Source organism: Chinchilla lanigera, unplaced genomic scaffold (genome assembly GCF_000276665.1).
Source record: "Chinchilla lanigera isolate Chin_1 unplaced genomic scaffold, ChiLan1.0 scaffold00021, whole genome shotgun sequence".
In the NCBI taxonomy this organism is placed as follows: Eukaryota; Metazoa; Chordata; class Mammalia; order Rodentia; family Chinchillidae; genus Chinchilla; species Chinchilla lanigera.
In genome coordinates this window covers 24,918,310-24,943,295 of record NW_004955422.1, presented here as the reverse complement: position 1 = coordinate 24,943,295, position 24,986 = coordinate 24,918,310, and the positions used below count along the sequence as shown (strand labels likewise).

Genomic DNA, 24,986 nt, shown 5'->3' with positions numbered 1-24,986 from the left:
CCTGTGGCTGTGACACAGCAAGGGGGAGGGAAGCACACGCTATTGCTTATCTGAGTGCCTGCCTCCCACAGGACCTTGCCTGCGGCCTTACCCTGTCGGGAAAGAAGGCGCCCCTTCCTGCTGGCCTGGGGCATCCACGTGACACACAGCAAAGTGCTGAGTGATCTCTTGCATATCCTCAAAGTTGAAGAACGTGTTGAAACAGGATTTATCTGTAAGACAAGAATACCTGTGAGCCATAGGCTCTCCGTGTCTCTCCAATTTTCATCTACTCAGCCAGTGCCATACCATTTTTCTTTTCACTTCCTTTTAATCACCATTCCACTAAGTGGGGTGTTTGAAGGAACAGTCTCCTCCAAGCTTCCCTAAAGGCTGAATAGGAGATCTCTCAATGGTTTGAAAACAACTAATTCTTAATTCCACACAGGGTCTCCAAAGTGGAAACCATTTTGTGCATGTTTATTGGTTTTATGGTGGTGTTTTGTTTTTTTTTTTTTGACCCGGAATCGAACTCAGGACCTTGCACTCACCAAGCAAGGCGCTGTGCCGAGCTATATCCCCAGCAGTTTTATGGTGTTGCACAAAATAACCTGCTATCCAGACTGCTATCATTTCTTATGTACTGTATTCCTGCATCTAACAAAAAGAGACACTGACTACACTCCATGCACCTGGCTAGAGGGAATATTCTGAGAAGCTTATACTCATCGCCAGGGAGTTGGTCTCTTATTGAAACTGTCAGGGTGCTGGAAAGGGCTGCTGCTTCAGTTTTGACCCTTAGCAGAACAGCTAAAATTCCTTTTCATGCTAAGACAGCCACAAAAGTTCTAACTCTGTAAAGCCAGGGTAGGGTGAAAAAAATACTTAGACTCCATGTCTGTGGCTAAAGCTGAATAATTTACTACTGGTTATGGCTCTCTTCTCCAAAATGCTTGGCATCAGTATTTTTGGACTTTGGGACATTTGCATTATGTCATGAGGTGTCTTGGGGATGGGATCCCAGGTCCAAAGATGAAATTCACTTACGTTTCATATATACTTAACACACACAGCCTGAAGGTAATTGAATTCAATATTTTTGGTTCCCTCAGTATTCACTGTGACCTGTCACATGAAGTCAAGTATAGAATTTCCACTTGGGGCACCATGTTTGTCAAACTATTTCAGATTTTGGATCATTTGGGATTTCAAATTTTTAGGTGAGAGATGCTCTACCTGTACATCTAGAAAAGTCCACTTAAAGTTACTGTTGAGAGGGTACAGAAAGAATACTTTTACTAATTCACTGAAGTGAACACAACGAAGTTAAATTCAACTCTGGATTTTCTAATCTAAAACAAGAACACTTTAAAAAACTGACTTCAGCTCTACTTTCTTAATTAGTTCATTATATAATCTGCTGTCCTTCAGCAGGTCTGACACAAAAGCAAGATATAACTCCACTATCCTCCAACACATTCCCCTCCACACTTACCAGGAACTTTAGCCCCAAGATTTAATAAATGTAGCAATAATGAAGAAAGGTAAAGATAGGGGCAAACCCCTGCTCTATTAAATACTATGTATTTTTTAAAGTGTTATTTTAACGTAAGTATTATGATAAACTGAGAGGGTGTAGAATCAAATACATACGGTTGAGTCCAATGTCATGATACGTGAGGATAACTGGTCTGTTTCCCTTCGGTAAGCCTCTTATAGTGACATGGACCACACCATGAGTTGTTTCTATATCATGTTCCTGCAAGAGAGTGTAGGTCTCAGCAAAGGCAGAATGAACTTTCCAGTTGCTAAAGTTTCACAATAGCTGCTTCCTTGCTATTTTTTACTCACTGGGGCACAGCACAGTAATGAACTATAAGTAAAGCATAATATTCACATTTTCTATTTTTTTCCTGATAGGTAATAGGTAAGCAAATAAGTAAACAGATCAAGAGGAAAATACACCTTTGTCAACCTCAAAGCTCATATAGGAGTCCAGGAAGTCAGGGATCTGTTAAGAATACATTTGAGGAAAAAAGAAAAAAAAAAAGAAGGGCTGGGGATCTAGCTCAGTGGCACAAGTGCCTGCCTGGCAAGTACAAGGTCCTGAGTTCGATTCCTGACACAGAAAGAAAAGAATACATTTGCAATTGGCTATGAGAAGGAGATCAGCAAGCTGGATAAGGAGCCAGATAATACTTGGGAGAAGAAAAGTTAAGGAAACAAGATAAAAGAAACCGCTGGGTAAAAAGCCAGCAGTTTCAATGCTTCTGAGCATATGTTCAGCTACAGCTAATTTGAGTAGACCCCGGTGGGTGTGTGTACTTCAGACTCTTCCCGCCTTTCCTGGGTCCTGTCACTCTGTAATGTCCACATATTACAGGAGCTCTTGCCTGCCATATTTATAGAACATAATCTTTTGGCCATGGCTGCCTGGAACGAAGAAAGCACTTGGCCATGCGAGGTCAGCATCCTCCCCTACAAATTTGTAATTGATTTTTTTTTTTTTTTTCTGGTACCAGGAATTGAACTCATTACCTTGCGCTTGCCAGGCAGGCGCTGTGCCACTGAGCTAAATCCCCAGCCCCTAAATTTATAATTGGGCCTAAGAGATTCCATCCTTAGCTTGGCTCTTCCCTTGAAAAGAGAAGTACACTTGGAAGCGTTCACTACTCTAACTGCTGGTTCTGGCTGTGCACGCTCTTAAGGTTCTGAGACATCCCTGGGTGGACTTTGGTTCAAGATAATTTGAGTGGATTTTTCCTTATATTCCAAAGAATTGTAATTAAGGCAGTAAGTTTTTTTTTTTTTGAAAGACAGGGTCTTGCGTATGTAGTTCAGACTGGCCTTGAACTCACTATGTAGCCCAGGCTGACCTGAAACTCGAGGCGATTCTCCTGCCTCAGCCTCCCAGTGCTGGGATCATAGGTGTGTGCCACCATGCCTAGTTTGGCAATGGAATAAAGTTTAAAATGCAGTCAAAGCAGAGCTCAGGAACTGAAAAAGGACAGAAAAAGATGTGATCAGTGCTGCCAGGAGTGGCTCAGCACTGAGGGATGGGATGGAAAAGAAGGGGATCGCAGAAAAGTTAACTAAGACTTGGTCTACTCCTCTCCAACTTTTGTATTTCTCAAAAATTAAAAATTATTTGTCCTCATGAATCACGGTTCATAAAGTCTGCATATATCGCAGAAAATACATTAGATGAGACAGGATTAACTTTGTCAATAGGAATCTCAATAAAGGCAAAGGGCTTCTAATTAATTTCCTATCTAATAATGAACCTCATCAGAGCACTGGCTTTTCTTTGATGTGAGACACAGAAGACAATCTCAGACTAATTAGACATCAGTATATTTCAGATCATAGGCCCAAAACTGTTGTGGACAGACATTCTTATCAAATTGAGCCATGTGTGATGCAATATTTCTGTTATTCTCAGTTACTGATACCTCCTATTCAAGTTGATTCAAATGCTTGAATAAAGGAAGAACACGCAGAATCAGTGAACTAGCTATGAAATAAAACATAAAGCTTAGATAAGAGGAATATAAAGAATTTTAATTGTTATTACTGCATGAAGTGTTTTGCCCTATAATAATACCAGACTTACTTCGGGAATCCCTTCCCACCATGTTCATTCAATAAATTTCCGTTCACTGAATCCCTACTATAGGCTAGACCCTGGACTAAGCTCTGAGTGTAAAACAGCAAACCAGAGAGAGGTGATTTCTGTTTTTACACAGAGTTATGCTCTGGACAAGGAGGTAGAAAATGAACAAACAACCCATAATAATTGCTTGTGGTAAGTATTATGAAAAAATAGTACTATAATAAAAAAACTAAGATATAAAGTTCAGTAAACAACAGAGAAAGTACAAATTAAATTCAATGAGATGCTATTTCACACACATCGGAACACAGAAAAGTAAGAATTCACACATAGCATTGGTAGGTACGTAAACTGGAACAACTACCAGGGCGAACAATTTGATAATTTCTAGTGAAGTTAATGAGAGCTTATCAGGCTGGGGGTGTAGCTCAGTGATACAGCATTTGTCTAGTATGTTCAAGGGGCCCTGAGTTTAAACCCCAGCATTAGTGGGGGAAAAAAAAAAACCCAGGGGTGGTGGTGCATGATTATAATCTCAGCACTCAGGAGACTGAGGCAGGAAGATCTAGTTTGGATCTAGTTTGGGCCTAACAGGCTGGGCCCCTAATGAGCTCAAGACCAGCCTAGACTACATAGCAAGATCTTCCCTCAAGGGGCTGGGGATTTAGCTCAGTGGCACAGTGCCTGCCTGGCAAGTGCAAGGTCATGAGTTTGATTCCCAGTACCAGAAAAAAAACAACAACAAAAAAGATCTTCCCTCAAAAAAACTTAAAAAAAAAAAAAAAATCCTACCCTACAGCAATTTTGCCTTTAGGTATAATCTAAAGACTTTCTCAGATATGGTCACTCAAGCACACACACACACACACACACACACACACACACAGAGAAAGACATGGATAGAGATGTATATATTGCAACCTTGCTTATATTAAGAAAAGCTGAAAAGCTGCCCACATATTAATCAATAGGGAAACTGATATAAATGATTTATTCAGACAATACAGATAAAAATGAGAAAATTCTAGGAGTATAAACACTAACACAGAAAAGCTTGAACATACAACGTTGAATAAGAACAATCTGCACAAGGCTGTGTATGTGATTATCACATAGATATTTTTGAAGGCAATACTACAGACTGTATATGCACACATACATGCCGGCTCACAACCCTGGCTGGCTCAAAGCTCAGGCCCCTGCAGGGACAGTGTGTGAGTGTGTGTGAGTGTGTGTGAGTGTGTGTGAGTGTGTGTGTGTGAGATTGAGAGAGAGAGAGAGAGAGAGAGAGAGAGAGAGAGAGAGAGAGAGAGAAGGTGGGAGAGGATAGTGGGCTATCGAGGAAGGTACAGAGGAAGATGATGAATACAAAGGGAGATAGGATAGACGGGGTAAAAGAGAAACTTCAAAAGTAGATAAGAAATCCCAGCACTCTGGGAGGCTAAGGCAGAAGGATCACTAGTTTGAGCCCAGCTTGGGCAACACTTGCTAAAACTCTGTTTCAGAATTTAAAGTAAGTAAATAAATAAAAACTGAAAGTGTGGTGGGGGCGTGCCTGGGGATGTAGCTCAGTATGAAAACCCAGGGTTCAACCCTCAATATCACAAGGAAAAAAGAAGAAAAAAGAAAACAAAAGGTAGATGAGGGAACAGGGAAAAGTAATTATTCTGTCATCATCAATAACCTGGATGAAATCAGAGTTAAAATTGGATCCGTACAAAAGTCTCAACCTTTAAGAGAGATCTCATTCTCCTTCTCCACATAATGCGCCTTCCATCACATAACAAAGAAAGATCGAAGGGCCAAGAGCCTTAGGCGCCCCACTTATTACCTCTGAAACCCTGCCTGGTTGTCAGTGTCTCCGAAAGTTCCCCCTCATTTTCAAAGTGCATAGGTGTACCTGTTCTGAGCAGAATAAAAGAAGCGAGGAGGACTCACCCCAAGGGCTGGTGTATACATCCTTCATAAATATGTATATGAACAGCGTGAACCAAACTCCCTCTGAAGATGAGGTGAGAAACCCTGGCCAGCTCAGCGCTCAGGCCCCTGCAGGGAGTGAGCGAGCTGCTGCCATCTTCCTGCTTTGGTCAGCTACCATCTGTCTTACAGGCTCCTCCTCCGCTCAGCATTCCTACCCCAACATTCCGGAGGGTGACTCCACAATGAGAATGCCTGCTCGGAAGGCACAGCCCAGTGTGGTACCTCACCGGCTCTGGGGACCATCTCCAAGGCTATGTATTTTGTGAATATGATTCCTTTTTTCTCCAAGCTTATTAAAAAAAAAAAAACCTGAAATCATACAGGTCCCTGACACACTGCTCTATCCTGAACTGCCTCCTCCTCTCAGTGAAAGATGTAGTTTTAATCAGAGTTTTTAAAGAATTTTGAAGAGTTTCGTGGGCATGGTGGCACAGGCCTGTAATCCCAGGACTTAGGAGGTGGAAGAAGGCTGACCACTGTGACTTCAGGGCCAGCCGGGGCTACATAGCTAGACCCTGTCTTAAAAACAAAAATACAAAGGATTTGGGCCAGTACAAGACCCAGTGGTCAATCCCCAGCAATGCAGGAAAAAAAGTTCAGAATACTGTAATTATTTGTTACGAAGCAGGTTTTACTTTTTTCTTGGGTCCTCTCCCCTTTGGCTAAATGTGCAGTTATCAGCACAACACATTCTGATTTGTCACATATCTCTAAATTCTGTTAAATTATCATTTTGTGGCTACTGCTACTTCTTCCCTTCACTAGCCAGTCTGAAATAATTTAGGTAAATTTGTAAAATAACAGACTCTAGGAAATATACAAAATTTTACTAATATGAAATTTTATTGTTTCAAATAACAGGCAGGCTATAGTATGAATCTAGGGTATAGTTTTCATTATACATATATGTTTGTGTGTGTGTGTGTGTATATATATATATATATATATTTTTTTTTTTTTTTTTTTAAATTTTTATTTTTTTTGACGAGGTCTTGCTGTGTAATCCAGGCTGGCCTTGAGTTCACTATGCAGCCCAGGCTGGCCTCAACCTGAAGTGATCCTCCTGATGCAGCCACTCAAGTGCTGGGATTTACAAGTGTGCACCACCACGTCTAGCACTACTTTTCAATATTATATAAGAATCTCCTTTTTTTTTTTTTTTAGTTTTGGAGATCAAACCCAAGACCTTATGCATGTTAGCTAAGCAATGAGCTACATACCTAGGCCAATGTGCAGAAATTTTTGATATATCAATAATAATAATACTTTGCCCAGTCTACAAGCAAAAGTTCATTTGCATAACCTCATTTAATCTCATAGTACAAGAATGCATTAATTATTCAGCGTTCTGCCTATCAGAAGATCACACTTCTCTTTTTAAGTTCTGTAATACTTTCCCTGAATCTAGTCTCAGCTTTCTCTGCCCTTACCGCTTACATCTTGAGGCCTACTTCAAACAACACTTTCATCTGCTTTCACTTTTCACCACCCACAGCTCCAGCCTTCTTAGAAATCACACTCTTCACTTGAAAACTCTTTTTTCAGTATGTTAACTTAAAATCTGTCTTTTCCTCATTTAAAACCAACTCCAGTACCTTCTTCACATAGCCTCAGTTAACAGTAAGGAAGAAAAAGAGTGAGTGATTATTCAACTCAGAACACACTCAGGCCAGTGAGCGGTCCAGTGGTGTGCATGTGACCCCCCCACACACAAGCAAGCTCTGCTAAGCCAGTGAGTCCTCCCTTGGGCCTCCCCTTCCCCCGAGAGCTAAGGCAAAGACTTCTTACACCGAGGCTGCTAAGCTGTGACTTTTGGGTAGTGGGCAGCCATTAGTAATGGGATATGACAGAGCCGATTGCAAATGTGTTAGAGGGAAAAAGGGAACAGAGGTTAGGGATGGTGAAAAATAAGGAAAACTTCTGATGTAAGGTTCTTTTTTTTTTTTCCAACTGAGAACAAAGTCTCTTGTATTCTTAGAACTTAATAAAATTACCCCCACACATACACAAAGGAGGCGAAGGAAGGAGGAGGAACAGGAAGAAAGAGAAAGAGGGAAAACAAAAGCCTGGCATGGCCTTGCACACCTATAATCCCAGAATTCTGTAGGTCATGGTAGGAGGATCGTTAAGTGCAAGGCCTGCATGAACTATACAGTGAGATTTTCGATTCTGTTTCAGAAAAAGGGGAGAAAGGATCCCGAGGGGAAAAACTGTGAACAAAGGTCATCAATGAGAAATAAAAAGCACAAAGCAGAATCGGGAGGCCACTAATTTCAGTTCTGGGGGAAGGAGCCACGTAGGGAGGAGCTATGGGTTATGAGGCTCAAGGGCAGCCTGGGGCCATATTTTTGCCAGCCTTGAAGGTCAGAGGAGAGCCCGAGACTAATTCAGGCTCCCTAACACTGAAGCAGGTGACTGGTTGGACCCTAGCTCTCTCCCAAACATCTCTTCCCTGATGGAGGAACTTTCAGGATATCCATTTTACTTTACTCTTACTTTCTAAAAACGCCCATTCACAAAGTGACCTATAAGGGTTTAAGGCTGCTTAAATCCCGCTGAAGCAGCATACGTTTGAAATGTGGTATGAAAGACCAGCCCTCACATTTGGGATCTACAAATCCATCCTCTAAAGAGCAACTGCAACTGAACAGCCAGCAGGAATTATTCAGCCTTTGGCCATGCCTGGATTATTCCAGGACCAAGAACATCATTCATTATTGGGCCCTTCTAGGGGAATGATATATCCTGTCAGACAGCAGCTTTTAAAATACAGTATAATATTTGGGTGGAAATGGAAGATAACTTGACAAGATAAATCAAAAGCCTTAAATATGATTCTTCCTATGATTCTTCCAACGACCATCTAAGGAAAAAATACAAAGAGTAGATAAAACTTATGCACCAAAATGTTCAGTGAATTGAATGTATAATAATAAGAAATCTAATTTCCCAACCACATGTGGTGGCACATGACTGCAATCCCAGAACTCTAGGAGGCTGAAGCAGGAGGACTGCAAGTTAAGACTCCAATCTAGATAACTTAGCAAGATCCTGTATCAAACCAAATCAAACTTAAAAAAAGGCTGGGAATGTAGCTCAGTGTGAAGGCCCTGGGCTCAATCCCCAGTGAGATGGGGAGAAAAGAAAAATAGAAAAATTTCAAAATAATGGTACAGGTTAGTCATGGTATGGCTATGTGATGAAATAATAGGCATTCATTAAATATTATTTTTATATGTTTTTAAATGACATGGAAATAAGACTGTGTTCTAATATTAAATCAGAAAAGGGAACACAAAATATACATCTCATAAAACAGCTATATAAATAAAACAATGCATTTTAATAAAAATTTTATTTTATTTTAATTTTTTGTCTTTTTGAGACAGAGTTTCACTATGCAGTTCAGGCTGGCTTTGAACTCACTATGTAGCCCAGGATGGCCTCAAACTTGAAGCGATCCTCCTGCCTCAGCCTCCCAAGTGCTGGTATTACAGGTGTGCACCACCATGCTCAGCTTTAATAAAAAACTTAAAACTATATATATGTACCAACACTAACATGGTTGACTCTGGGTTATAGAACTATGAATTTTCTGTAGTTACTTTGTCATTCTCTATGCTTACCAAACATTCAGCTATGAGTACACTCTTGATAACCAGAATGAGAAAGTAAAAATTGGAAATAAAAATGTTCATCCTCAGGTAGCAAGGTTATAGGGGACCTTTATTTTTATGCTTTTCTGACTTTGTTTTTGATTAGTCACAAAACAGCGTTATATTGATTTGTTATTTGTTTGGTAGCAGGGATTAAACCCAGAGTCTTGTACATGAAGGTCAAGTGCTCTACTACTGAGCTATGTCCCCCGGTCCAAGTTGTTATTTCTAATAGCAATATATCATAATTAGAGACAAGCTGTGGCACCTGTCCCAGTTCTAATTCCAAACTTCTAAGCAGTCTCACAAGGAGAGGAGTAGCCCTGACAGAGATAAATGGACAGAAGTCAGAAGTCTGTTGGCCACTGCTTCATTCGGCACTAGGCTCTTCTCTCCGCCACCTGGAATTATTTCCCTTCCCTCACTCCTCCTGTATCACTGTTGCAACTGCTGTTCGCTTCAGGGGAGCTATTCAGCAATGATGCCACTTAGGACAATCAAAAAAAATCAAAATGGTGCTCTTTTAATTATATTTTCATTATTGAAAAAAAATCATGTATTTGATTAGTGAAGAAAACAAAGGTAAAACTTTAGATTCAAGTTGTGAGCTTGGCTGATGACAGTGTATTAACCTCCTGGGGCTGTCATCAAAGAATCTGTAAGGATTTTCCCGAGGCAAGACAGAGACCCAAAGGAAGCCCTGATTAGAGGCCTCAGTTCGCCTCCTTGACACAGCTGTGCTGGTGGATGACAGCAAGGCCAAGGGGTATCTTTCCACTTAGTGATAATTCTAGCTTTGTAAGTATTCACTTTGTCTCCTAAGAGTGCCCAGGGATGTCTGGGTGGTCAGGCAGACTGGACAACTCTGGATTTCTCACGTTACAGTTCTTACCTCTGAGGCTCCTGTCAGCCTAATGCTAGACTCTGACTGAACTCTCCCTGGTCTCTAGGACATCATAAACCATTAATAAGAAGATGGACTAGAAAGGAGATAGAAGGGAATTCCTCAGTGCTGGCAGGAAGAAAAAAAAAGGGTCTACATTTTTTTGGTTTTTCTGAAACAGGGACTTGCCAAATTGTCCAGGCTGGCCTTGATCTCACAATCCTCTAGTCTCTGCCTCTCAAATGTGGGATCAGGGGCTGGGGATTTAGCTCAGCGGCAAAATGCCTGCCTGGCAAGCGCAAGTTCGTGAGTTTGGTTCCCGGTACCGGAGAAAAACCAAAAAAAAAAAAAAAAAAAAACAAAACCAAAAAAAATGTGGGATCAGAAGTATCTGTCACTGTGCCCAGTTGAGCCTATGTTTTTTTCTTCTTTATAACCCAAAGATAATGTACATTCCAGTGTGACAGTGCCAAGCACTTGCCATCACTGTATCTGTCTCAGAACAAAACTAAAATATGTATTTTGCAAGGAATGTGCAAATTTTTATATTCCAATTTTCTTTTTCTGAGAAAATATCAATTTTATAAAAGTAATGCATCCACACTTTCAGAGAGGAGTATATACATTCCATTTTTGGAATGTTTTACTTTGAATCTTACTGTCATCCTCTCTCAAATGATTTCCTTCTAGGAAAAATATACAGAAAATCAGTAGTAATCCACCTCAGTTGGTTCAGAACCATAGGATCCAAACTATAACTGAAGTTATATAAAAAAGGAATAAACCCATACTTTACAGGCCCTATTTATCAAAATAATATAACTTCTCATTTTTGAGTAAAGGAGCTATCTATCACCTACAGCAAACTCCCTAGGACACTAGGCTGGTTATACTGTATATATAAACAACCAAAAAGTTCAAACCAAGTTTGGAAGTAGGAGTCCCTTCCCCAGTGAGCCGCAGCTGCCCTGCCAGGAACCTTAGCTTTTAGAGGATCCCAAATCCTTAGAACATCTCAGCCCTAGGCAGGTCCCGATGGGAGAGAACAGGCAAGGGATTCGGGAAGAATGGTGTTTTTCAATCCCAACCACCCAAGGGGATGTTATAAAATCCGATTCTTAATTTCTTCACCTAGAAAACAAAGATAATAGAAACTACCTTGTAATAATGTTTCAAGGATTAGAGAAAATGTATGCTTATAAACTGTTATAACTGGTTTGCCTATATTATTTTTTATGCTATGCTATAGAGATCCTACTGCACTTAAAACAAAATGCATTATTTGAAAATAACTATTTGCCTGTGGGTATTCAGGATGGCTGGACACTGGAAGTGAGGAATTTGGTTCCCAGCATTCTCCCTTCCTTCCTGTCCCAAGTCCACTTCATCTCACTGCTATGGCATCTATCTCAAAGGGGAAGGCCAAGTGCCTAAGTTTATATGGTTCCCATATATTCGTTCCTTCTTCCCTTTTTTTTTTGGAGATAGGGTCTCACTTTGTAGTTCGGGCTGACCTTGAACTCACTATGCAGTCCCAGGCTGGCCTCAAACTCACAGCGACCCTTCTTGCCTCCATCTCCTGAGTGCTAAGATTACAGGCATGTGCCACCATGCCTGGGTCCTTCTTCCCATTTCTTTCAGGGCCAGTTAAGAGATAACTAGATGGAGAATGCCTGGTTCATTTTATTGATTTGCAAACCAGCAATAGAGCTACCAGTAAAAGCAGACTAGGAAGAACCATATCATACTAATGAGCCAGGTTGAATTTTATATTTCCAAACACAAAGGCAAGAAAAATCTTTTGCTGTTGAGAAGTTTATCTCCAAACTGCCCAACCTCAGTCAGGCATGGTGCCGCATGCCTGTAAGTCCAGCACTCGGGAGGTTGAAGCAAGAGGATTGCTTCGAGTTCAAGGCCAGCGTGGGATACACAGTGAGTTCAAAGCCAGCCTGAATGATATAGCAAAACCCTGTTTCAAAAAACAAAACAAAACAAAAAACCAAATGTCCATCCCCTACCTTCTCTGAGTTAAGTGACAACCTTTCACCTGCTAGTTGTGACAAATTGTAATTTCCAATATTTAAGGAAAGAAATTGGGGGAGGAGAGGCAGGTTAGGGCCCTGGGGATTGAACCCAGGGCCTTTGCACTGAGCTGTATTCCCAGCCCATTTTATTTTATTTATTTATTTATTTTTTTGAGATAGGGTCTTGTTTAATTGCCCAAGTGGGGCTTCAAGTTGTGATCTTCCTGCTTTAGCCTCCCGGAGTGCTGGAATTAAAGGTGTGTGCCAATGCACCTGGCTCCTGGCCCACTTCTTAAATTTTTATTTTGAGATGATGTCGTGATAAGTTGTCCAGGTGAGGTTCAAACTTGTGATCCTCCTGCCTGAGCCTCCCAGAGCACTGAGATCACAGGGAAGCAACACCACATCTGGCGAGGAAAGGAGATCTTATTCACAAAAAGACAGCTCCACCCAGTAACCTCCAGTCATAAAGCAGGTACCCGGCAGGCAACTTTTGAACATGATAGTAAATAATTTACATAAACCAAAACAGCATTAAGGAGTCATGATTAGCTATGGTAAGAGATCCGCTTCTATAAGACCACCGCCACATCTCTCTGCAGAGATCCTGTACAGAGCCTCTTTGGTGCTTGTACAGTCCTTACCTGACAGTCAAAGTCCTGGAAGTTTCGTGTACCATTCTGTCAACAGAAGGCAGAAAACACAGTCAGTTTCCCCATGTGGTTTCCCCAAATTCAGTTCACAGTGAAAGCGGTGCAGGTGCAACCTCTTGATTGCCATTAAACTAAAATTGTTCTCAACAGGCTTCGGAGGAAGAGTGGGTTACTGGCATGTTAGTACAGGCTACATCATCAGAGGTGAGATTATGCTTTGGTGGGCTTAATTTGAAAATAAAGGGGAGGAACCTAGTTTCTTAACAAAGCTTGTAACTTTGTGCCTCCCTACCAAAGAGCAGTGAGGATTTATGGGAAGAGGGGGCAATGTGGACCAGTCTCAGCACACCCTCAACACCCAGAAGGAAAGGCATGAGAAGCCAACTCTGACGGGGTAAAGAGGAGCAGAAGCCAGGGTGCTGAGACCTGGGAATTAAAGAAAGGATATGAAAGAAGACGATGCCGTGGACGGATCAGAAAAAGAAGGCATGACATCTAAATAAGAAGAAAAGCAGTGTTGCTGAAGGAGGGAAAGGAGGACAGAATAAGATGCCCCACACACTGGCACATCTGTTGCACCCTATACAACTGGTGACAGAAATAAAAAAACAAAGCCGAGAGTGGTGGCGCATGCCTGTAATTCCAGTACTGGAGAGGCTGAGGCAAGAGGATCACTGCGACTTCCAGGCCAACTGGGTCACATAGTAAACTGAAGGTCAACCTGAACTATACTGCACTCTTATCTCAAAAAACAAAAACAAAAACCACAAATCACTGCATCATTTTAAAAGTGAACACAAAGCCAGGCACAGTGACACATGACATAGCCCCAGCACTTGGGAGACTGAGGCAGGAGGACTGCCATGAGTTTGAGGTCAGCCTGAACTACATAGTAAGACCCTGTCTCAAAAAAAAAAAGAAAAAGAAAAGTGAACACAAGACTGAGGACAGGGGCTGGGGATTTAGCTCAGCGGCACAGCACCTGCCTGGCAAGTGCAAGGTCGTGAGTTTGATTCCTGGTACCGGAAGGAAAAAAAAAAAAAAAAGACTGAGGATGTAGCTCAATGGTAGAAATGGTAAAGCATTTGCCTAGCACGCCCAAGGCCCTGGGTTCAATCCCTAGGACTACCTACAATTAAAAAAAAAAAAAACAGTCAAAAGATCCAAGGAATGTTCACTATGCTCCTAAAAAAGGGATTATATGAAGTAATGTTTAACTGAGAAATAAAGTCAATGGTGATAACTTAGAGGCATTTCTGCAAAAGTATGACGTAAGAATACAGAAAAGGTAATGACTGATGGATGTGTTTGAGAAGAAAGAAAGCAAACTTCTGACTTGGTTTTTCACCAAGTATAGGGCCTCCTTGAAAAAAATCCTCTCATTATTCGAACTGTTTTTATTTTTTTGTACCAGCAATTGAACTCAGGACCTTGCACCTGCCAGGCAGGTGCTTGTGCTGCTGAACTATATCCATAACTAGAAACCATTTTATTTTTAAATTAAGAGAAGACAATTTATTTGAAGGTGGAGAAAAGTGGGGGAAGAGAGAAAGACATGACAGATAGCTACTCTGGACAAGTAGGGAGGCTTCAAAAGTGAAATACTCCTAGAAACTTTTTATTTTTTTGTCGTTTTGAGACAGGGTCTTGCTATGCAGTTCAGGCTGGCCTAGGCTGGTCTTTGTAGCCCAGGCTGGTCTTGAACTGGCAACGATCCTCCTGCCTCAGCCTCCTGAGTGCTGGGATTACAGGTGTGCACCACCACACCCTGCTCTAGAAACTTTTATCAAGACATATTTATTATTTTCCACTATGGCTTCCAGAAAGTGTGGAGCTACTAATAAGCAACATCCCAAGAGTTTCCCCCACAGAGAAGCTCTAGGTATCTGACCCTGGGAGAATACTAAGTCCCATTCCCCTTCAAGAAATTCTTATAACAGTTCTTCCTCATCCCCGTCCCCTCCCCAAACACTGGAAGGACAAAATAGAGTTTTAAAGGTACAAAGGCTCAAAGAAACAGCCTTCCTCAGGAGAACTAGTAGAACCAGCTGGCATGATCTCTTGACCGGGACCACTCAGTATGATGAGCCATCAGTCCCCAGGGTACAATGTAAGTTTAAAAATCCAGTTTTTCTGTTGCATGAGCCACATCTGGAGTGCTCATATCATTGGGCAATGCAGTTAAAAAAACATTTATTTACTTATTTATTTATTACTGCTTTATTTTGTTATTTTGAGACAGGGTCTCGCTATGTAATTCAGGCTGGTCTCAACCTTAGGGTGATGTTCTGCCTCAACCTCCTAAATGCTGGGATTACAGGCGTGCACCACCACACCAAGCTAACGTATCATTCTTGACACAAAACTGAACTTATATAGGGCATGGTGGCACACACCTCTAATCACAGCTTTCAGGAGGCTGAACCAGGAAGATCGTGGCAAGTTTGAGGCCAGTCTGAACTATATATAGCAAGACCCTGCCTCAAAAAAGAAAAAAAAAAAATTGAACTCACAAAACTAAACTCTGGGCCAGGTGTGGTGGCACACACCTATAATCCCACCCCCCTGGGAGGCTGAGGCAGGGAGATTGCTGCCCATTTGAGGCCAGCCTGGGCTACAAAGTGAACTCAAGGCCAGCCTGAACTCTGTAATGAAACCCTGTCTCAAAAAAACAAAAACAAAAAAATCTGCTGCAGTCAATACATGGAAACAAAACTAAGACACTAAGCAGATGGCGGTTGGGGAAAAGGACCATGTTCTGTGGCTCCCACTAGCCCCATGAAATGTCTAAGAAATTCTTCAGAGAAGTGACTGAGTTTAATTTCCAGTTAGACCATGAGAAACAGAGGGCGGGACCCCTCATTAGAGGACTAGGGTAATTAGTACGAGTAGGATACAAAGGATCACAGGTGAGTTTCCTGTTCCTGATTCCACTTGTACCTTTTTCCAAATATAACACAGAGCCTGTTATAAATCAGGTGCTTGATACAGAGTTATAAAATGAACAAACCAACATAGAAGAATTAAATGTTGAGAGATTTTTGTTAAGATTTTGGGCTGAAATCAAACTCTATTGCATTCTAGTTTATGATATGGTAAGTCAGACATGGCAGCGCACACCTGTAATCCCAGCACTTTGGGAGGCTAAGGAACAAGGATCACAGATGTGAGCTCAGCCCAGGCAACTTAGTGACTTAGAACCCCTATCTTAAAATAAAAAGGGGATGGGGATGTAGCTTGTGTAAAGGCTCTAAGTTCAATCCCCAGTACAAAAAAAAAAAAAAAAAGAAAAAACAAAACATATTATGGTTATCAGGTGAGAAAAATAGGATACAAAATGGTCTTTATAATTTGATCACAATTACATTAAAATATGCATTAAAAAGGCTGGAAGAAAAATACTAAAATATTAATACTAGCAGTTATCTTGTATAAAGAAATTGAGTGATTATAGTTTTCTTTATATTTTTCTACAACAAGCATGTATTTTCCCTTCTACAATTAGAAAGTTAGAAAAAAAAAAGGTTTGGTACAGTATTAAAAAATGTCTGTATTTTAATACTTTTATTTGTTTTTTTTTTTTTTAGATAAAGTCTCACTATGTAGCACAGGTTGGCCTTGAACTCTTGGAGATCCTCTGGCCTTAGCCTCCCAAGTGCTGGGATTACAAACATGAGCCACCATGCCCGGCTTGCAATTTAATACTCTATAATATGAGATTCACTTCATTTTTTGAGATATGATTTATAATCATGTTGAAACAGACCACATTAGGGCTTCAATCTAATAGATTCCCAGAGGTTCCTTTAGAGATTATTTTAGAAAGATTAAAAAAAGAATCACTCTAATGTGAACTAAAATCTTGCTCATGGAATACAGAGCCACCAATTTTGATGAGCTCTTCGGGAAACAGATGTCACTTTATGCATGAATTCCTCTTCCTCGTAATCACGTGACCACAGCCATGAGGCACTTTTTGAGACAGGAATCTCTGAAATGAGTGCAAGGGGAAATGCCAAACCAGAAATAGGCAGTTCCTTTCACAAGGCAGCTATCTTGCTTCTCCAGTACCTAGCAAAAAGCAGCTGCATGACCTCAATCCCACGTGCCCAGGCAGACTCCCAGGTAAAAGGCACGGATAAGTGGGGGAGGGGGGAACGATGACGACAATAAAACACTTGTTTTCTTGGCTCCTTTTTTTTTTAAAGAGATGCCAGGCCCTCTTGGAAAATGCTTTTAAGTGATCAACGTGGGAAAAGCACACAAGCAGGTCTGTTTGCAGTGCTTGGCATCCACACACTCCTCTCTGAAAGGAGATGGTTATTTTAGCCTGACTTAACTGTAGTTACCAAGGCTGTGTTCTCAGTTCTTTACCAAAATTCACTACTATTCTCTGGGTGCACTTCAGGAAGTGTCCTATGGCCCCTGCCCTTGACGCTTGTTTGTCTGTGATGTTCAAAGTACATTGTTCCCCTCTATACTAAAACCAGAAATTACAAACCGCGGATGCTTTCTTCTTCTTTCCCTTTTGTAGATACCCTGGGTTCAGCTGTTGGGGAGGGGAGAAATCACAAGCCCAGAAAGCTTCAAAAATCACAAACCAATGAAGAAAGGTATGTAGAACACAAAAGGATGACAGGGAGGAACAAGTAATTGCTAGGGAGAAAGGGGTCAAGTCAATAGGCATACACAGGTTTGAAAGATGGAAGCAACAGACATAATGTAAAGAAGAGGATACTTAAGACCTCAGGACCAGCTGACCATGGCAAAAAATATGAAGAGAATCGACCTGTTCTGTGAATTCACAGTAGGGGTCAGTGTCTGACTCACCACTCTATTTCTGGTCTGACGCTAAGCGAATGGAACAGTATCATTTTGGGAAGGCTATGAATACTGCACAAGGGGGACGTTAGAGCTGAGTAAGACACTCAGCACCAAAGAGGAAAGGAACTAAAGTGGGAAAAACAAGTTATTACAACAGTAAAGATTTTAGAAATTAGCTGATTTTTTTTTTTTTGAGACAGGGTCTCACCATGCAGTTCAGACTGGCCTTGAACTCACTGCGTAGCCCAGGTTGGCCTCAAACTCATAGCAATTCTCCTACCTCAGCCTCCTGAGTGCTGGGATTACAGGTGCCCCACCACACCCAGTTAAATTTTTATTTTGAGAAAAGAGTATCACGAAATTGTCTAGGCTGGCCTTGAAGTTACAATCCTCCTGCCCCAGACTCCAAGGAGCTGGGATTACAGGTATGTACCACTGGGCTCAGCTTCAGTTGATCTTTAATAATAAAGATTGTTATCAATTAATATAAATGAATAAATCAATGTCTTACAATCATCGGTAAATCTTTTTTTTTTTTTTTTTTTTTTTTGCTTTTTTGCCTTATTGAGACAGGGACTTGCAGTGTTGTTCATGCTGACCTTGAGCTCACTTTGTAGCCCAGGCAGGTCTCGAACTGGCAAAGATCCTTCTGCCTCAGGCTCCCGAGTGCTGGGATTACAGGCATGCACCACCACACCCAGCCCAGTAAACCATTTTAAAGGAGAATTATGTTCAAGCTAATATTCAGCAATAAGAGTGAAAACTTTTTTTCAGACAGGGTCTGAAAAAAGATGGAAGCAACAGACATAATGTAAAGATGATACTTCTTCAGAAGGATTGCCATGAATTCCAGGCCAGCCTGGGCTGCATAGTGAGTTCAAGGCCAGCCTGCACTACATAGCGAGACCCTGTCTCAAAACAAAACAAAAATCAAAACAAAACAAAGAAACAGATTTCCAAGCCAGGCATGGTGATACATGCCTGTAATCCTAACATTCAGAAGGCTGAGGCAGGACGATCATGATTTCAAGGCCAGCCTGGGCTATATGGGGGTTTTTTGTCCCAAAAAAGAAAAATAGGAAAAGGAAAAAACAAAACAAAATCCCCAAAAAACAAAAATCCCAGAAACAGACTTCCTAAAGAATTTTATAAAGAGGTTAAATATCTGTATAAAAGTATCTACAGTCAGATAATCACCTACAGGCTGCTGAAAAGGTACAATTTCAACTCTAAAATCAATGGTACACTAATACAGTATTAGACCTTTGTTAGAAGTCATTAACCCCTGCATTAAAAATTCCCTGAGTATCCTGCTGAATGGTGGGTGCTTCTTACCCCTCTTGCTTCTGTGACAGGGTAAGAGTCATCTGGTCTGTCACCGCGGTAGCCCTATCTGCTTGGCCGTACTCGCTCTGGCAGTACATAGACTAAAACCCTAAGTGCTTGGTAACACACTTCCCGCCTCAATCCCATTTAGGTCATTCTGACAACAGACATGACATTCACCTCTCAGCACACTGAAGGAAACTCACCCTATTACAGTGCACACCATACATAAAATTTCACAAATATTCTCTGATGAAAATGTCAATACATCTGTTTTTAATTACAAATACTGCTTTGGTGCTGTGGTTCTGGGGACTGAACGCAGGGCCTCCTGCAAGCCCTCAGGCAGGTGTTCTACCCCGGAGCTCAGCTCTTTAGCCTCTTCGTGTTTTTTTTTTTAAGTGACCTTGGCACAAACCCTTCTGTCTCTGCTGTCCTGCAGATTACTAGAGAGGTTGATCCCAGGTTCTCCCTCACACAATGCTAAGCTCCTCTTCCCTTCCCCTGCTGTCACGTCCAGTCATTAGCAGTCAGGGGAGCCTTCCATCGCTCGAGGGTGTCCCTCACTTTTTACTATAACAACCAAAACAAAGTAACTTGTTTCCAATCTCCCCACTAGGTATTTATTCCCCTTCCTGCTTTTCCTTCATTGTTTCAGCAGCCCCTGTGGCCTACTTGTTTCTTCACACCTGGCTTTGGCTTTCATCAGATTTGGTTGGACCTAAATAGTGATAGAGTAAGGGAGGGAAAAGACTGAGGCACGGTCAGCTCTCTTGCTCCTCAATCTGGTGAGTGAGGAGGCTGGAACAACCAACAGTAAGAGATAACAGATGGAGGGAGCACCCCTAGGAAAAAGAACAAAGTCCCCTGAACCCCCTGAAAGAGAACAAAGTCTAAAGATGTAGGTTCTAGCTGGGTGTGATGGTGCATGCCTGAAAACTCAGAGCTCGGGAGGCTGAGGCAGGAGGACTGTTGGGAGTTCAAAACCAGCCTGGGCTACAGAGTGAGCTCAAGGCCAGCCTGAACTGCATAGCGAGACCCTGTCTCAAAAAGACAAAAAAAAGATGTCAGTTCTAGTCCTGGCTTTACCACCTATTAGACTCTAGCTCTGGATATAACCTTTGTGAGCCTCATGGTAAAATGGAGCCTCATCTTAAAAATGCTTTCAGTACTTTAAGAGGTTAGAGACCTCCAAGAATGGTTAAACCTACTTCAAAAATGGTTCAATGTTATTTTAAACAATTCATTTATACATCTGTGCAATTTCTGCCTCCAAACAAATACTGCTGGTGGCTTCTTTTCATCATTGGAGCCAAAATAAGAAGGCAAAATCACCCACTTCTTGACAATTCTGAGCTGTAGACAAAATTATAGGCATACTAAAATAAAATGGGAAAAATACCAACAAATGACAAGAGACAAGTTAACATAGATCTCACTTAAAGCTATATTAAGAATGCTTCCTTAGTCATCTCAGGACAAATTTCTCTGCAATAATTTGGCTCTAGATCTGTAGATCTGCAAAGGCTGCAAGGGTACAGCAGTGTCTCTGGCTAAGAATGTATTTATGGGGATAATGGACAGAAAGGTGGGAAGAAATAATCATCTCCAGGCTCCTCCTTAAAGAGACAAGCCACGCCAGAGAAGTGATGCCAAAGCATTGCCAGGGGCAGCACCGTGGGAAAGTCTCAGGTTTTAGGAGCAGAAAATGTTTGGGTTTCAGTCCCACCTCTGCCTCTTATTGACAGGGGCAGTCGGCCTTTCAGTAAGGTTTTTCACCTGCCAAGTGAAGACAGATACTATCTACTTTAAAGGGATACTCTGAGAATTAAGAAAGAACGTATGTAAGACGTATGGCACATAAAAGGTAATAAATGATAGTAGCTGAACAGGCATAAAAAGAAAGAAAACAAAAATCACCACCAAACACTTCGGTGTCTACTCCTATTTAAATCTGGAGGCTTTTCTGTCAATGGTTCCCCTCCATGGCAGCCTTGCCCTCCCAGGGGACAGTTCACAACATCTGGAGACGTATTAGTAGCCACCACTGGGGGTGCTACTGGTACCTAGTGGGTAGAAAGCCCAGGATGCTATAAAACACCCTACAGTGCATGGGAACAGTGTTCCATAAAAATGATGGTGGCACATATTTGTAATCCCAGCACTCGGGAGGCTGAGGCAGGAGGATCACTACAAGTTCAAGGCCAGTCTGGGTTACATATCTCAAAAGAAAAAAAAAAAAAATGTGACCTAGAACATCAAACATCAACAGACTAAGAAATCCTACCATACAGCAAGCACTCTTTGATATTCAATCTGAGAAAGCTACTTCCCTTTCTTAGTTTACTCATCAGCAATACAACATAAATTTACCTTTGCCCCCTACCTCATTAAGCTGTAGGTAGAATCAAATGAAATAACAGATGAGAGCCATTTTCCTTATTATACATGTTACAACAAACGCAAAGCTTGGCAATGACAGTAGCATTCACAAACTGAGGAGGGCGGAGGGCTAATGACGTGTGATTCTTTGTGTGGGAATTCCACCATCCTGTCTACTCGTTTAACTGGAGCCCAGAAGTTCTGGAAAAGGAGCATGCCTCAGGGAGACAGAGGAGCAAGACGCAGTGTGCGACGTTGGTGGTCCAGCACAGCTATCAGAAAGGAGCTGACAGGAAATGAGACATGGCTTGGTATCCGTCTAACTGAGCTGCAGTAACAAAATGTGAAACCCCGGAGGGCCTTAGAAACACAGAAATGTATCTTCCCATCATCCCGAAAGCTGGAAAGTTCAACATCAAGATTCTAGCAGGGTTTGATAGTGCTCTTCCTGGCTTGCAAACAGCTCCCTTCCCACTGGGTTCTCCAATGGCAGTAGGGAGAGGCCACCAAGGCTGCCACATTAGGCTCCGCCTTTATGAACTTATTTAACTTTATCACTTCTACAAAGGCCCTATCTCCACCAAGTCTCACTGTAGGGGAGAGGGCTTTGACACATAAATGGGGAGGGCGCAACTTAATCCATAATATTCAGGTACACACAAGACACAGTCCAAGCATCTCAGAGAGGAGGCTCAAACATTAATTTGGTTCTTCTAGGCAACTAACTCTTCCAACTCTTTCATTTAGGTACCTCCTCGGGCATTCTGTGGACGTCCAGGGTCAGAGAAGGACTGTTCCCTTATTTATGCCCCACTCCTCAAATATCTGAAATCTACCAGGTTATGCATTTCCAATACTGGCTAATCGGAATCACTTTAGATCCACTTCTCACTCTAGAGAGTTTTTTCTTTTTTAAAAGCTCAACCAATATAGGCATGGTGGCACGCCTATAACTGGAGATACTTAGGAGGCTGAGGCAGGAGGATAAATTGTTCAAGGTGAGCCTGAGAATACTTAGCAAGACCTTGTCTCAAAAAAAAAAAGGGCTGGGGGTTTAGGTCAGTGGTGGAGCACTTGGACCCTGAGTTCAATCTCTAGTACTGGGTTAAAAAAAAGGCTCAACCACACCCCAGACTAATTTAGTTAGGCATCAGTTAATTTACAAGGCAGGTGAGACTAGGCAGTTTAGCTTCAGGAAGGTAGTAATCTACCCTAAGCCTGATCAGAATCAGCTGAGGAACTGTTTAAAAATACAGACTCCTGGGTCCCACTCCAGATAAACTAAATCAGAATGTAAGGGGGCAGGGCGGAGACACACACAGCCTCCGTGGTCTCTGGTTCTCAACTTTGACTTCTCACTGGAAATTACCTGCCTTGTAAATACTCATCCCTGTAGCTACACACCAGGTTTCCAGATGCAGATTTTACGTCGTTCCTCCTCCTCACGGCACACTGTTTTGGGAACAGCCCTTCACCTACACAAAAAGATGATACCTCAAAGAGGAAGTTTTCTGGAAACATAAGAAAAATCACACAATAAAAAGTGTGCGGCTTGCCAAAGGAGCAGGAAGTTTGCTGAAAGATACAGGAAAAGGTAGGAACAGCGATGACGAGCTAACAGCGGTAAAAATTGGGCTGGCAAGATTCAACAACAAATTAGTAAATACATGTAAGTCAGCAGTCCTAGAAGTTGTGAAAAGCCTGTTTGAGCAGAAAAAGATAATATGCAGCACTCTTCTGGTGCCTCCAGCCCCCGACCATCTTATCCATCAATGTTTTCCTGAATGCTGTGTACTCATTCGCAACAAGCTACAATAGTTTAATAGGGGGAAATGATAAAGCCAAAAGAATGGGGTGAAAGCAGGAATTCCCAACACATTTACTGAGCAGAGAAGGACAAGAGATCAGCTTGTCTAACTTACTGATACCTCGTGTCACACCATTCTACGTGCCGAGTCCTGGGGGCTGTCAACTACTGCTACTCTTCTTGGAATTCTCTAATACTAACATAAAAATGAAATATATCGCTGAGATCCCGACATCCTGATGAAAAATGTGATGTGGAGAGAAATGGGATCACAAAATCTAAGAACTTCAGGGAGTTTCAGCCTCTGTGCATCACTAGTCTTGCATGTGAAATTTTCCTTATGGAAACTGAAAGGCACCTACATTCTAAGGCAAAGGCCACCATCACACTTTCTACTTAACTTTGCCATGTTATTTTCTTCTTTAACTTATCTATCAGCAAAATAGGTAAGTCTCAAAGATAACTTGACTAAATTTGACCTATGGAACCAAAAGGGAACAAACAAACAAAAAAGAGGGATGGGTTAAGAAATGGATTTTTTTGGTGGGGCGGGGGCGCTGAGACAGGTCTCGCTGTGCAGTTCAGGCTGGCCTTGAGCTCATTTTGTAGCCCAGGCTGGTCTCCTCCTGCCTCAGCCTCCCGAGTGCTAGGATTACAGGCATGCACCACCACGCTCAGCAAGAAATGTGCTTTTAAAAGTATTCCTTCCACTGATAATCAAGCTAAATGTTTTGGGTTAGTTACTATTCAGTTTATATAGAAAATGAACTATAGCAGAAGAAAAGACTTACATGCATCTCAGTAAAAAGAGCAGTCTTTACCTTATCATTTAGAAGTGGTTTGATCTCTGTGAGCTGAACATCCTGAAGTTCATCCATGAGTACAGATGAGAGCACAGTTGTCTCAAGGGCAAATCAGTGACTCTGAAAGAAAAGAAAAAGGCTTACGGCTAGGAGTTAGAAGCATACAATAGTCACACTACACCCATTCATTTAAATATCAGAACTTACCATGCTCACATCATGCACTGCTCAATGAGTTAAGACACAAAGCGAAGGCACGCAGACTCTACAGCCGCCCCGATTCCTGCCTCCTCGTATTCACACCTTACACAATGCTCCCACGGAGTCTGAGTGGGACCTGTGGCTTGCTTTTAACGTGAGTACCTGCACGGCGACGTGATCTAATATTTTAAAATCTGTCTTACTGAGAGACACTCTGTCCTGGCTTTGAAGAAGCAAGCTGACACGCTATGAGAGGGCTATGTGGCAGGGAACTAAGGGCAGCCTCCTGCTGAAAGACAGAAAAACGGAGACCTTCAGTCCACTGATCTGCAAGGAACCTAATGCTGTCAACAACCAAATTACCACAGAACCAGATCCCTCCTGGTGAGCCAAGATGAGCGAGCCCTGAATGACACCGGGACCGCAGCCGTGCAGAGGATCCAGACAACCTATACCAGACTCCTGGCCCACAGAGATGATAAACATGTTTCATTTTAGCCCACCAAGTTTGTGGTCATATCTTTATGAAACCACAAAAAATCAACACTATAGTCTTTGCCCTCAAGGACTGTGTATATTTTAATTACTGAAGATGCTTAGTAAGGAACACTCAGAACTAGCTTCTGAAATCACCAGTTTGGAGCACACCTATAATCCCAGCACGTGGGAGGCTGAGACAGGAGGGTCACTGTGAGGTCAAGGCCACCCTCAACTACATAGTGAGTTTAAGGACAGCCTGAGTTTTATTTTATTTATTTATTTTTTTTTGGTTTTTCTCCGGTACCGGGAACCGAACTCACGACCTTGCGCTTGCCAGGCAGGCGCTTTTGCCGCTGAGCTAAATCCCCAGCCCCG

At 41.9% G+C, this 24,986-nt stretch overlaps 1 protein-coding gene across 5 annotated transcripts in view; it reads right to left on the bottom strand.

Moving 5' to 3' along the window:
* Ndrg3 (NDRG family member 3) overlaps positions 1 to 24,986 on the bottom strand; it is a 70,059-nt gene that overhangs the window by 28,738 nt on the left and 16,335 nt on the right. For 2 of the 5 annotated variants that reach the window (XM_005384731.2, XM_005384732.2), the window contains exons 2-5: positions 23,949 to 24,050; positions 12,780 to 12,815; positions 1,633 to 1,738; positions 92 to 212 (exon numbers count right to left, since the gene is read on the bottom strand). In XM_005384731.2, coding sequence (XP_005384788.1) covers positions 92 to 212; positions 1,633 to 1,738; positions 12,780 to 12,815; positions 23,949 to 24,005 — 320 coding nt within the window. In that variant the 5' untranslated portion in view covers positions 24,006 to 24,050. Of the gene's footprint in view, positions 1 to 91; positions 213 to 1,632; positions 1,739 to 5,530; positions 5,734 to 12,779; positions 12,816 to 23,948; positions 24,051 to 24,986 lie in introns of those variants that run through there. The other 3 variants (XM_013514021.1, XM_005384733.2, XM_013514022.1) reach the window with 2 other exon arrangements.